Here is a 13359-nt window from a genome sequence, read left to right as displayed (position 1 = left end):
ACATAGAACTTCCTGTCAACACACCCAGACACACAGAAACACACTCTGAGAATGAAAACGCAGAAGTTACAAAAAGAGGGAACAATTTAACAAAGTCCGGACCGTAGTCGTCTGTATTTGAAGGTAACAGTTCAAACAAGGGACTTTAATATCAGACATTACTTTCGACCTAAAACTGTGTAGAAAACTGTTTTTACTTGCCATGCTGAGAAATGTAAGAGTTTGTTTTTGTAAAGATAGAATAATTTCAGTTTTTTATTGTTTATAATTTTGCTCTACTCAAGTTTGAATTTAAACTTCATCCTGATGTCCTCATAAACACTAATGCTTTGATGTGAAAGTACTTAACTATATTGTTATATGCATAATGATTGATTCTATAACCATGGAAATGCTGCTATGGAAATATGAAACATAATAAGACAAGATTACAATGTTTTTTTTTCTATATTTTACATTTCGTTACATATGGTTCCTGATTAGTGATAGAACAACATGGCGAGCAGTGTTGAGAGGTGCTTTGGGAATCCCCACAAATTTATTTATAACCTTTACATTCATTATTAATTTTATGAGGCGCTAGAAAGTTCAGGTTTGTTAACAACACTGTGATATTGCATTCACCTCATTCTAGACCTTCTGACCTTTAAATGCAAAAATTTGTCAGAAATCCTGACTTCACCCTTAAAGGAAAAATTATAACTTAGTACTTGGTTTATTCAGGCGATTCTCTTAAAAGGGCAGTAGAACGTAAAGCCACATTTTCAGTGTTGTTGAATAAAAGCAGCTTGGGCGGTCAAATGTAGCAAAATAGCTGTGTCGACCTGTTTTCTACGTAAACAAATCATCTTGGAAAGGCAAACGGAGAGAAAGATGACTCTAGAAAAGCTTCTGATAACACGAAATAAGCTAAGCTACAGTCACACCTGCTTACATCTGCATACTCGAACCAACTTCAACGTCACCATATAAATGCTGGCCGCAGTAACGCTAACCGAGATACTTCTAACGCTAACCTGTGCTGCTAACACAAGGCCAAGTTACTGCTAACACTGGCCTGAGCTGCTAAAGCCCACACACATTCACAGAGATGTTTTGCTCTCGGACTTCTCTGTCTCCTGGGGAGTGTTGCAAAGTAATTCCCCACCAGGAGGACCTAGCGCTTTTCTGGGGTATCCTATGATGTATCCAGTCCAAGATAGTGCATTTGCTATTGCGTTTGTATTGTGTTTTTCTGAGACTTTTTAACACAGCAAATTTGTCGCTCATTCTCCTCCATTGCTTCATGCACTCGCCACCACTAAACACATGATTCCCGTTATTTCCATCCAAGAATAAAACACTTGCTGCATATCTTTTTAATGATCCAGTCACGGGTGAATAAAACGTGCAAATTTTTTAGTTTTTCCACGAGGACTTCTTCAAGCTGCTTCGTGTCTGCCGCTAGATATCTTCAGCTCTCTTTATGTTTTTGAGGGCACAATGGCAGTGCTGTTGATGAAAGCGGCGTCCTGACCAATCACAAGCCTGCATTCTCTGTCTCTTTCGATGGATGTTTAGAAAAGTTGTCCTTACGAGCCTACTAGAGAGCCCTCACAAGGAAGGATAACAATGTTGCGTGTGTCCACACCGACGCAGAAGCATAAACTAGGCTAAACACTCTGTGTTGGACAAGAGGTGCATGCTCACCTTCCAGGATGTACTGGGAATGTTCAGATTATCAACAAATTCCAGATAAATCCATAGCTTGTGGGCTTCATCACTTCGTCCATTACTCGTCAACACTATCGTACCACGCATGCCTAACTTGACCCATAATAACTGACACTGAGCCCTACACGCACGCACGCATGCACGCACGAAGGCACACACACACACACACACACACGCACGCACGCACGCACGCACGCACACACACACACACACACACACACACACACACACACACATACACCATCTCCAGCCTATGTTTAACTGAAACAGCTGAAACACATTTGTTGTCCATGATGTTTATTTACATGTTTATTGGATGAAATTATGACTCCACAGTTAGTGGACACACCTCACCTGCACATTTTAAGTATTCGAGTACTTCTACTAGAAAGCACATGCCTGGTTTGAATCGTACCTCACAGGACGATCATTCAGTGTATCTTGGCTTGGACAATCCTCTACCGTGCAACATTTTGCCACAGAAGTTCCCCAGGGCTCTGTACTAGGACCTCTTCTCTTTGCCATATACACCACCTCACTGGGTGAGATCATTCGATCACATGGTTTCTCCTACCACTGCTATGCAGACGACACCCAGCTCAATCTGTCATTTCCACTGGACGACCACACTGTCTCTGCACGAATATCAAACTGTCTCTCTGACATATCAAAATGGATGAAATCCCACCATCTCCAACTCAACCTTTCTAAAACTGATCTACTTGTCATCCCAGCAAAACTATCTATACAACACAATATCTCAATTCGAAATGACTTCCTATCTCTGGCTCCTTCAAAGGCAGTTCGAAATCTGGGTCTTGTGATTGATGAACACCTGACCTTTAAATATCATGTTGCCTCTGTTGCTCGTTCATGCCGCTTTGCTCTGTATAACATATGAAAGATCAGACCATACCTAACACAACATGCCACCCAGCTCCTGGTGCAATCTACTGTCATCTCCCGCCTTGATTACTGCAATGCCCTTCTAACTGGTCTTCCGGCCTGTACTGTGAGACCTCTTCATATGGTCCAGAACGTAGTGGCGCGTGTGGTCTTCAATCAGCCAAAAAGAGCACTCGTCACCCCTCTGTTCATTGAGCTCCACTGGCTACCGCTAGCAGCACGCATCAAATTCAAATTGCTAACACTAGCATACAAAGTCCGAGATGGTATGGCTCCCATCTACCTGAATCCTCTTGCAAAGGCTTACGTCTTGGCCCGGCCGCTCCGGTCATCACAGGATCGTCGGCTAGCAGTGCCTACACCACGCTCAGGACAATCCAGAATCTTCTCTTGCATCATCCCACAAATGTGGAATGACCTTCCAAGCACTACCAGAACTTCGGCTTCCTTTTCAATTTTCAAGAAACTCCTGAAGACCCTGCTCTTCAGAAAGCATCTTCTTAACTAGCACTAGCACCTTCCCTGCATCCGTCCCCCCTCTCTACCGTCCACTCCTTTTTTCCCTCCTCTCCATGATTGATGTCAAGTTGTTGTTATTGTTGTTGTTAGCCTCAAGGGCAACATGCCGATTATCGCTTGTAAGTCGCTTTGGACAAAAGCATCTGCTAAATACATAAACATAAACATAAACATACTTCTTTGTTGTGATGGTTTAAACACACAAATTGAAGATGTATGCAGAAAAAAAAGTTCTTTCAAAACCCTCACAACTTACAACACTAATAGTCAGCAAATGATTGCTATAGAGATTACAGTCGCACATCGTGCAACTAGCAGTTTGATTCTTGGTTGTTCAGAGTAAATGGGACTTTTCATGGTCTCTCGATAGTTCTCAGTAGATGAAATGACTCTGTGACCTATTAACCTAAACAAGCACAGACAGTGTTTATTAGGCTCAGTTTGTGTTCGTATAAAATAACAGACAACTTTTGGATAACAATCAGGTTTTCCAAACTTTTGTAAAAGGGTTAAGTACAGTAAAGAAAGTGATTAGGAAAAAAATCTGAATGCAGCTGTTGGTTTTATTCTCAGGTCTTTCCATGGATCTCAAGGAGGAGTCAACTCCCCTTGTAAACAGTGAAAGGGGTGGCAGCCAGAAGTCAAGCTCAAGTCTCACGCCTGGTTTACAGGTGCACCTCTACTTTGTCCCCAGAACAAAGAACTCAGTAACAATCCACATTTCATCTGGACAAACATCTGCAGAAAATGTTTGCATCAAAGCGGGAGAAGAATGTGGTAAGAGTCTTTAGTTATGAAGGGCTGGTTAAACACCTACGTTATAATAAAACCATGTTTTTAATTTGTTATTCAGGAATCTTACCAGTGTACCTCAGTCTGTTTGGTTTGGCATCTGCTGACCATTCATTCTGGTATCCTCCATCACACATATTTGACTCTGATGAAAACGTAAAAGTTCACTTTAGAGTTCGGTAAGGTGGTTTTTATTAGTATTTACAGTAGGGAAAATAAGCATTTGACACATCAGCATTTTTATCAGGAAGGGTTTTTCTAAGTGGGCTATTTATATGACATTTCCATCACATGTCAATATCAACTCAAGTATTTAATTTATGCAAAGACATCTAAACATTGAAGTCTAACTAAATGAAAAGACAGAGGGAAAACATATTAAACACACAAAGATAACAAGGAGCAAAATGTCATTGAAAACCAGGAGATCTACTGAAATCTGTCAGTATTGAGAGAGAAACCCTGCCCACTACCAGTTCTAATAATATATATTAGCTGCTTTAGTCCTGATTGATGGCCTATAAATGCTTATCGGCATTTTGATGGGAATGGTTATGGGCACATTTCCAGAATGCTGAATGTTCATTTGAGCACCGTGGGGGCCGTTATCTGGAAATGGAAAGAACATTCACTTTAAACCAGCCACAGTCAGGTGCTTCACGTAAGATTTGCTCTCCGAGAAGTCCAAAGAATAATCAGGGGAGCTCTCCAAGAGCCAAGAACCACTTGGGCAGAAGACCTTGCAACATAAGGTAATGTTGTTTAAAATAAACCAGGAGCAATGCACTGAACTGCCATGGCATCCATGCACGCTCACCACACAAGACTCCATTGCTGAACAAAATGTACGTTGAGGCTCAGTTAAAGTTCACGAAGCAGCATTTGGAGAAGCCTGTGGATTACTGGGAGACTATAGTATGGTCAGATGAAACCAAACTGAACTTCTTGGGTGTCATTCTACACACCATGTTTAGAGAGGAAATGGAACTGCCAATGACCTCAAGAACAGCATACAAGTTTTAGGGTGGACGCATCATGGTGCGGGGCTGCTTGTCAGTGAGGGGTACTGACAGAATTCATTGTTATTGGCAGGATGAATGGAGAAATGTACCAGGACGTTCTAGATAAAAATCTGCTGCCATCTACCAGAAAGCTGAAAATGAAAAGAGGGTGGACATTTCAGCAAGACGATGATCCAAAACACAAGGCCAAGAAAATAGTGAATTGGTTTCAAAGAAAAAAAATCAAGTTGCTTGAATGGCCCAGTCAGTCACCTGACATAAATGCCATAGAAAATCTACGGAGAGAACTGAAGGTCAAAGTTAAAAAAAGAGGCCCAAGGAACTTTCTAGATTTAAAGACCATTTGTGTGGAAGAATGGGCCAGAATCATTCCTGAGCAATACAGATGACTGATCTCTCCATACAAGAGGCATCTAGAATCTGTAATCACCAACAAAGGCCTCGAGCCAATCTGTCGTGGTGAAGAGGGAGCTGAGCCAGAAAGCCAGGCTCTCGATTTACCGGTCGATCTACGTCCCAATCCTCACCTATGGTCGTGAGATTTGGGTAATGACCGAAAGAACGAGATTGCGGACACAAGCGGCCAAAAGGAGTTTCCTCCGTAGGGTGGCCGGGCTCAGCCTTAGAGATAGGGTGAGGAGCTTGGACATTCGGGAGGGACTCGGAGTAGAACCGCTGCTCCTCTGGATTGAAAGGAGTCAGTTGAGGTGGTTTGGGCATCTGGTCAGGATGCCTCCTGGGCGCCTCCCTGGGGAGGTGTTTCGGGCATGTCCGGCCGGCAGGAGGCCCCTGGGTCGACCCAGGACACGTTGGAGAGGTTACATCTCCAATCTGGTCCGGGAACGCCTTGGGGTCCTGCCGGAGGAGCTGGTGGAGGTGGCCAGGAAAAGGATGGTCTGGAGCTCCCTAGTTGGGATCAGTGTTGCCAACTCAGCGACTTTGTCGCTGTTCCTAACGACTTTTTGACCCCCCTCAATTTCTTTTTTTCCAAAAAGCTCCTAGCGACATTTCTCAGGACCCGTTGCTACTTTCTGTAGAACTTTCTTGTAGATATTCCCTACAGATTAGCAACAAAGAAACCATTTGCACTCTGAACCGTTCTTCCGGGAGTAAGGAAAGAGAACGATAATCTGCACATGTGCACGAGGACTGACCAATCATAAACCGTTTTCGGCCGGGCTGATTCGCCAAAGACAAAGGTACAGTTGCAGAGCTGGAGACCGCTGATTTACGTCTGCTGCTGCTGCAGGCTCACGCTTCTACTAGAGACGGCGCAGGCGTCAACCTGCAATCTCTGGTTCTGCAGCCATCAGACACTTTGGTTTTTCCTGCATTTGGCAAATAAAGTCAACGGGAGATTCAACTACCGTCCCGTTTACACACACAGCTCTGTGGCTCATCTGAATTTCCTTCAGTGACACAGGGATGGTTATACTATGAGACACCCGCTCCCTTTTGCTCGGTGCACCTTTATTATCACGATGGAGAGAAAACACAACAGAGAAGTTGAGAAACTAGGAGATGTAAAACAAAACCCCCAGCTATTTAGGAAAATGGCTGTGAGAATGAGGAGAGCAGGAGGTCTGAGTTATATCCTACAACAGATCTGTTTGGATCACCACACCATATCTGTCTTAATGTCACTTTATTGATAATTTTGGAATTTATTGTACATATCAAAGCAATTAGGGCCATTTTAATCATACTAATTAATAACTTTAACAGATAAAATGTGACATGATGACTTCATCAATACGTAAATTAGTACGTGATGTCAAATGGTGACATCTAGTGACTTTTGGGGGGAACTTCAGCTACTTTCAGTCAAAAACAGTTGGCAACACTGGTTGGGATGCTGCCCCCGCGACCCGGACCCGGACAAGCCGACAACGACGAAGTGTGTTCAATACTTACTGCCTGTGTCATTTCACTTTATTTAATATGACAACTTGAATACCTAAATATATTTATATTTCTTTGTATGACTTCAATATTTGGCTTGATGGCAACAACTGGTGGGAATTTTATGTCAGTAGCCCACTTAGAAATATCCTTACTGATAAAAATGCTGATGTGTTAAATAATCCTTTTCCCAGCTTTATTTTATTTTTCTAGGGTCATAACAAATGTTATGTTTTTTGTCTTAAGGTTTTTCTTCGGACACTGGTTTGGCCAAGGATCAAGAGCATCATATCGCTACAGTTTGACCAGAGACCGAATCAGTCCAGTGCTGGACTACAGCGTTATAGATTATCTTTTTGCTCAGGTAAAGTCCAAAAGAGTCAGTATCAATTGTTCCATCCATCCATCCATCCATCCAATTTTGGCCGCTTATCCAGGATCAGGTCACAGTAGTCTAAAACCCTTTTCAGATAGACATTCTGGAATATGTGTGGACAATTCAATCCGGGTTTTAACCGGGACTGTGTTTTCAGACACACCACTTTTGTACCGAAACTTGTCCTTCCGGGTGCCTTCACACAGCAGGGAAAGGTTCCAGATGTCTGGTGGGGGTGGGGGGAGACATAGTGCGGCGGGCATACATGCGTCATTTACCCAAACAAAGCCATTCAGTCAAACATGGCAGACGGAGATAGAATTCCTCTCACTGGTCGGACTTATATTAAGCATAATTCTGCGCACACCAAGACACATAAGAGATCAGGATGATGAAGCTCATTGGTTAAAAGGAATCACGGAAGCGGTGTGATGCGCTCCGTCGCGCGTCTAGGAGATGGTACCGTAGGAGGTGAGCTGCCATGGTTCGCCGCATGCTACAGCAGCGGGCTATCTAGGTGCGCACAGCGTCCCCCGGTCCCCACCTCCTCCCCCTCCTCCCTGTCCAGAACTCAACCTCACCAGTATGAAGCAGCCACCTTGTCCGTAACAAGTCCGGACCTGTTACTAGGGGCTTCGTCCGGTTAAATTACGGAAAACGTTGTCCGGATGTTTGTATTCAGACACAAAGGTCTTACGGACAGAGTCTGGAACATTTCCGTTTTTCATGGCCTGTCTGACGGGGGCTTTAGGAGGGAGGCCCAGACTTCCCTCTCCCCAGCCACATGGGGCAGCCTCTCTGGAGGAATACTAGGGCGTTCCCTGGCCAGCCGAGAGACATAGTCCCTCCAGTGTCCTGGGTCTTCCTTTAGGTCTCCTCCCAGCTGGACATGCTCGGAAAACCTCACCAGGGAGGCGTCCAGGAGGCATCCTAACCTGATTCCCAAGCCACCTCAACTGGCTCCTCATGATGTGGAGGAGTAGCAGGTCTACTCTGAGCCCCTCGCGGATGACCGAGGTTGCCACCCTATCTCTAAGGGAGAGCCCAGCCACCCAGCTGAGAAAACTCATTTTGGCCGCTTGTATACTTGATCTCATTCTTTCTGTCACCAACCAAAGCTCGTGACCATAGAGGGTTGAAACATAGATCAACCAGTAAATCGAGAGCTTTGCCTTCCGGCTCAGCTCTCTCTTCACCACAGCAGATCGGTACAACGCCCGCATCACTGCAGACGCAGCACCACTTGTGGAAATATCAGAGCCGGGCCAGAGCAAATGACTAGGGCTTGAAACCCAAATATTAAAGGTCATGATAACATGATTTTAGCAGTGGTGGCCATTTATTTGGTAGCTGGGCCTTCAGTGCCAGTTTACTGACCTATTATGATATTACAACAGTGGCAGACTGGCCAGCTGTCACTTCTGGAGAAGAACAGCCGGTGTTGGCCTTGGCCCCACCCCTCCCACTGAAGCTCCCCCAGGCTGTGGGAACATCTAGCTTCCCACCCAGTGCTTTAAGTGGACCGCTATGGCCACTTGTAATTTTGGGTGTTTTGCATTTATTAGTCAAAATCTCCGAGATTTTTCATAAAACATCAGGCATCCATAGTCCACCCATCACCGCCCCTCCCGATATGCAGGGCCATGAGGGGCTACGTTTTGCGCACAAGGTGCATCACTGCCATGCGGTGCACTGTGCGTACAGCGCCTTCAATCAATGCCCAGGACAGGAAAAAAGAGACAAGTTATTTTTAGACAAAAACCGTCCTCCTCTCTGCGCAGGAAGACTTCAATAACTTTGTCATAAAGCTGTTGATTTCCATCAGTAAGTGCTTTTCTATGGCCACGGAGGCCAATGCTGAGAGTCGCCTCTGGCTGAGACAAACAAGCTAGCAACGGGCTTGGGCGGACACTCATAACGATGTCCAGCTTCTCTGAAAAAGTCCGTCTTGAAAATGGAACTGAAATAATCCAAATCAATTTCTTCTTCTTCATTAGCCACCTAGTTTGCTATCTGTTGACAATTGATGATGATGTTGGTGGACGGCTGTTGATGAGTTTTACCCACAATGCACTTGGAGACAATTTCAGAGAGCCACTTGTAATTTTGCAGGTCATAAAGCCACTTGTGAGAGTAAAAATGAAGCCTGTCATGCAGTACAACATTTTATTCAGTATTTCACACCAACTACATCACTAAAGTCGGTCGGTCTTGTAAAATTTTTAGCAACTATGACTCAGTCCTGACTGGGGCAACCTATATAAACCCTAAATAAATTTGCATTACAGTAATTTTAAAAATTGAGCTCATTCTCCTCTAAACACCAGTTATGGAAGTGGTTGTTTTATACTTGGTTTGTGTTGTGTTTGTGAGAGGTTTTATTTATGGCCAGCTCACTTGGGGCATTCAATGTATTTAGCAAATATCAATTGTGGCATTCTTGCATTATTTGTGCAAATTTCTTGCAAATGTCCATGTCACAATTCCCCTACGTTTTGGCAAATTCTTTACCTACACATCTTAAAGTTTTACTTCTGTAACTTTTCTTGTATTTCGAGTCAAGGAAACTAAACAGAGACGAGTTCCAGATGTGTGACAACTCTGTGACCATTGAGCCTGGCTTTATTGATTAGAACTAAAAATAAACACATAAACCATGTGATAAAAACTTCAGTGGATTTGAAACTAATACATTTTTATAAAGAATGACGTAAAATGAAAATGCATTTTTAATGATTTACTACTAACAGTGCCTGGCTTCTTTTGGATCTTAGTTGAGAAGTGACTTTGTTGCCAGCGAAGCAGGAATCGCTCCACCTCTGAGTGCCCAAGAAGAATGCCTCGGCCTTGCTGTGCTGGACTTGTGGAGAATGACTAAAGAACGTCATCAAAGTGTAAGAGAGCTCTTCAAGACTGTCAGGTATTCACAGCTGGATAAAAATACTTTTTAACTCATTAACAGCAGTGGAAATGTGTACTGTAAAACATGTTTTTATGTCCGTCTTTACAACACATTCTTTTTTCTCCCAGCTATAAATCCTGCCTTCCTGAGTCCCATCGCTTCGAAATCCAGAAAAGAAACTTCCTGGATCGTTTTCGAATTCGAAAATCCCTGAAGTGTTTTTTAAAGAAGCTTGGAAACTGCCCGGTGGATGAATACAACCTGAAACTCAAATACCTGATTGAACTGTCAGGCATCGAGCCTTCTCTGGATAGTGAGACCTTCCATGTGAATCGTTCTTCCTCCTACTTAAATGCAACAATCTCTCTTGTGCGTGTCACTGGAGAAACTGGGATTCAAACCAGTGGAGGCTGTCGTCCTGATGGCATTGTGGTAAGAACAAGTTAAGATTTTAGATGTTGGGTCAAATTTGATGCAATCTTTAGGAGTAAAATAAAGGTTTCTAACAGGCAAATATAAATGCAGTTTTCAGTAAGAAATCTTTACATTATTGGATGAATTTTATTTTATTTTATTTTAACATGTTACTGGCTGCAAAGCCAGATTAAAACACTTATTATTGCACTCAACCCAACTGAGAAATTCAATAGAAATTATTCTTATAGCAGAGGGAATCTATCAATAGGAGGCGCTGCAAGAGCTGCTATACTGTGCAGCAAAGACATTTTAAAAAGCAGCTGAAAAGGCAGCAGGCACCTACATGCATCAGCTGTTTGATAGTTCCTTTCACACAGGATGATGTCTTCACTAGGATGTAGGGCTGGGCGATATGGCCTAAAATCAGTATCATGATATATTGAGGATTTCACCTCGATAACGATAAATAGACGATAACTACAGGCATGTGCAGAAACAAAAGTTGTCCACTAGATGGGGTTGTCGCATGTTTTACTTTGAGTCACATTTTCCGTGACTCAAGGTGGTACAGCTTACTAATGGGACATGAACGTTGCCAATCTACACACATCTTTTCATTTTTTTTATTGTCAAATTTATTGACATGGGAAAAATTATCTCGATAAGAGTCAGAAATTTTGATAACGATAAATTTTCGATTTATTGCCCAGCCCTACTAAGATGCTAGAAATTTTTTTTGCCTGAACCAGGATGGTCTCTCAGCAACTGAAAACGTAAAAAACTGTGGTCCGTAGCGTGACATTATCATGAAAAATAGGACATTTCAAACTATGAACAACCCCCACCCCCCCACCCCACCACCACCACCACCATCAAGGAGCTGAGCTTCATATGTGCATGTGGAAAGCAAAGACAACAGAGGGAGCTTAAACCAGTCCAGTATGGTGCAGGGCTGAACGTTAGGCTAATCACTTAGCTCCAATACTCTAAATCCCTTTTCATTCTGGTCTTACTTCACTCGCACTTCCTGTGAAAAAAATGCGCCTAAAAGAGGCGACGCCTGGTGGACTGAGCACGGCACTGAGGCAGTGATTGACAGCACCCCCCCTCAACAGACACCCCCCCCCCCCCCCCCCCCGGCTCTTGGAGTTTCTCATTTGGAAAAGCGAGTCGTTAACAAGCGCATGCAGACACACACACAGCAGACGGATCCACTGCGATCACAAAAAAAGGGGGAAGAAGGACATTTTTTAAACTGAGTCTGTCAACCCTCCATCTTTTCAAAGCAACAGTAATGTAATTTGTACTCGACTGTCATAAACATCACAGCTTGTTTGGCAGAAAGATTTTTAAATAGTAAATTTTCTTCAAGAAGCAGAAGGCAGTCGAGTAATTGTTCATTTTGTTACTTGTTTTGGTTGTGAACCTCCGGCATCTCATCTCACCCATTTCACACTGAAAGCATCATCTGCATGGAACAGCAGCGAAACATTGCTGCTTCTAATAGAATCCATTATAGTCTATGTATATATAGATTCAAACCAGCCACTACGAGGCAATTTTCAGGCGTGTGCTAGAAGCAGCACGCCACGCAGCTGCCGTTCCACGCTGCTTGATGCTTCCAGTATGAAACAGGGGTAAGTTGGTGCTGGGCACTGAGGTGCATTCTCATTCACTGACAGCTTCCTCTTGTGGTCAGCGCTCTAGGTTTGTATATATTATTCATTATGCTGTAGAAGCAAGGGGAGACTTGGGGGAAGTTAAAGTTTAATTTCTAAATGTTAAGCAACAAATCCCAACTTTAAATTCTTGTGTGCACTATGAAAAGCGGCACCATGCTGGCATAAAAGATTAAAGGCAAAGCCTATTTCACCATTTACGTGCCAACAGGATTAATATTTAACTTGTTATTGAGATTTTGTTGAAATATTTGTCCATAAAATGTCAATTGCATCATTTTTCAGGAGTGGAAGACCTTCTGTGATTTTCAAGAAATTGTGGACATCAACATAAAAAGCAAAGATCAGGTTTTACAGGATAGCAGGATCATCACGGTAACTGTCAAACTCCTTTTGGTACGATAACACTACAATTAATTCTGGCCTCATTAATTTGTCCTGCATAATATTTTTTCCAAAAAAGAATGCAGATCCAGCTTCACAAGACAGCAGAATGGTCACTGTAACTCGTAAGGATGACAGATGCTTGGTAAAAATGTGTTTTACTTCTTATCAATGTAATTTTATTCAAAAACTAAAATTTGTTTTTAAAATCGCTGTTTGATTTTTTTTTTAAATCAGGAAGCCAATTTCCAGAATCTGAAAGAGGCTCTTTCATTTGTGTCTCTTGTTGATGGCTACTTCCGACTGACCACAGACTCCAATCATTTCTTCTGTGAGGACGTTGCTCCACCGAGTATTTTGGAGGGACTTTATAATCACTGTCATGGCCCAATCACGTGAGTCATATTTATGAAAAAAATGTTTGAGAATCCAGCAGATTTGTCTTAACTATTTCTGTCAAATTTGATTGTTTCAGATCAGAGTTTGCAGTGAACAAGCTGAAAAAATCAGGATGTAAAGGCGGTACCTTCCTTCTGCGGCAAAGTCCCAAGAACTATAATAATTTTTTCCTCACTGTTTGTGTTCAGGTAAAGCATGACACAAAATAATAATTTAAAAATGTTTTATAGAATTTTCTATTTGTCTTTGATTATTATAATATATTCACTGACCTGACAACAGTGCTAAAATATGAAGATTTTTAATTAAGATTTTATATATTTAAATACTTCATGATTAGAATCACAA

The 13359-nt window shown here is 42.6% G+C and overlaps 1 protein-coding gene across 1 annotated transcript in view; it reads left to right on the top strand.

Moving 5' to 3' along the window:
• The window catches only part of jak3 (Janus kinase 3 (a protein tyrosine kinase, leukocyte)), a 30668-nt gene continuing 17309 nt past the window's right edge, over positions 1–13359 (top strand). Inside the window, exons 1-10 of the mRNA XM_015970819.3 lie at positions 1–123; positions 3712–3915; positions 3992–4109; positions 7101–7218; positions 10005–10150; positions 10261–10564; positions 12514–12603; positions 12692–12757; positions 12850–13007; positions 13088–13199. Coding sequence (XP_015826305.3) covers positions 3720–3915; positions 3992–4109; positions 7101–7218; positions 10005–10150; positions 10261–10564; positions 12514–12603; positions 12692–12757; positions 12850–13007; positions 13088–13199 — 1308 coding nt within the window. The 5' untranslated portion in view covers positions 1–123; positions 3712–3719. The remainder of the gene's footprint in view (positions 124–3711; positions 3916–3991; positions 4110–7100; positions 7219–10004; positions 10151–10260; positions 10565–12513; positions 12604–12691; positions 12758–12849; positions 13008–13087; positions 13200–13359) is intronic.

This window comes from Nothobranchius furzeri, chromosome 8 (genome assembly GCF_043380555.1).
Source record: "Nothobranchius furzeri strain GRZ-AD chromosome 8, NfurGRZ-RIMD1, whole genome shotgun sequence".
In the NCBI taxonomy this organism is placed as follows: Eukaryota; Metazoa; Chordata; class Actinopteri; order Cyprinodontiformes; family Nothobranchiidae; genus Nothobranchius; species Nothobranchius furzeri.
The sequence above is the reverse complement of the archived record's forward strand: the minus strand, read 5'-3'. Positions and strand labels throughout refer to the sequence as shown.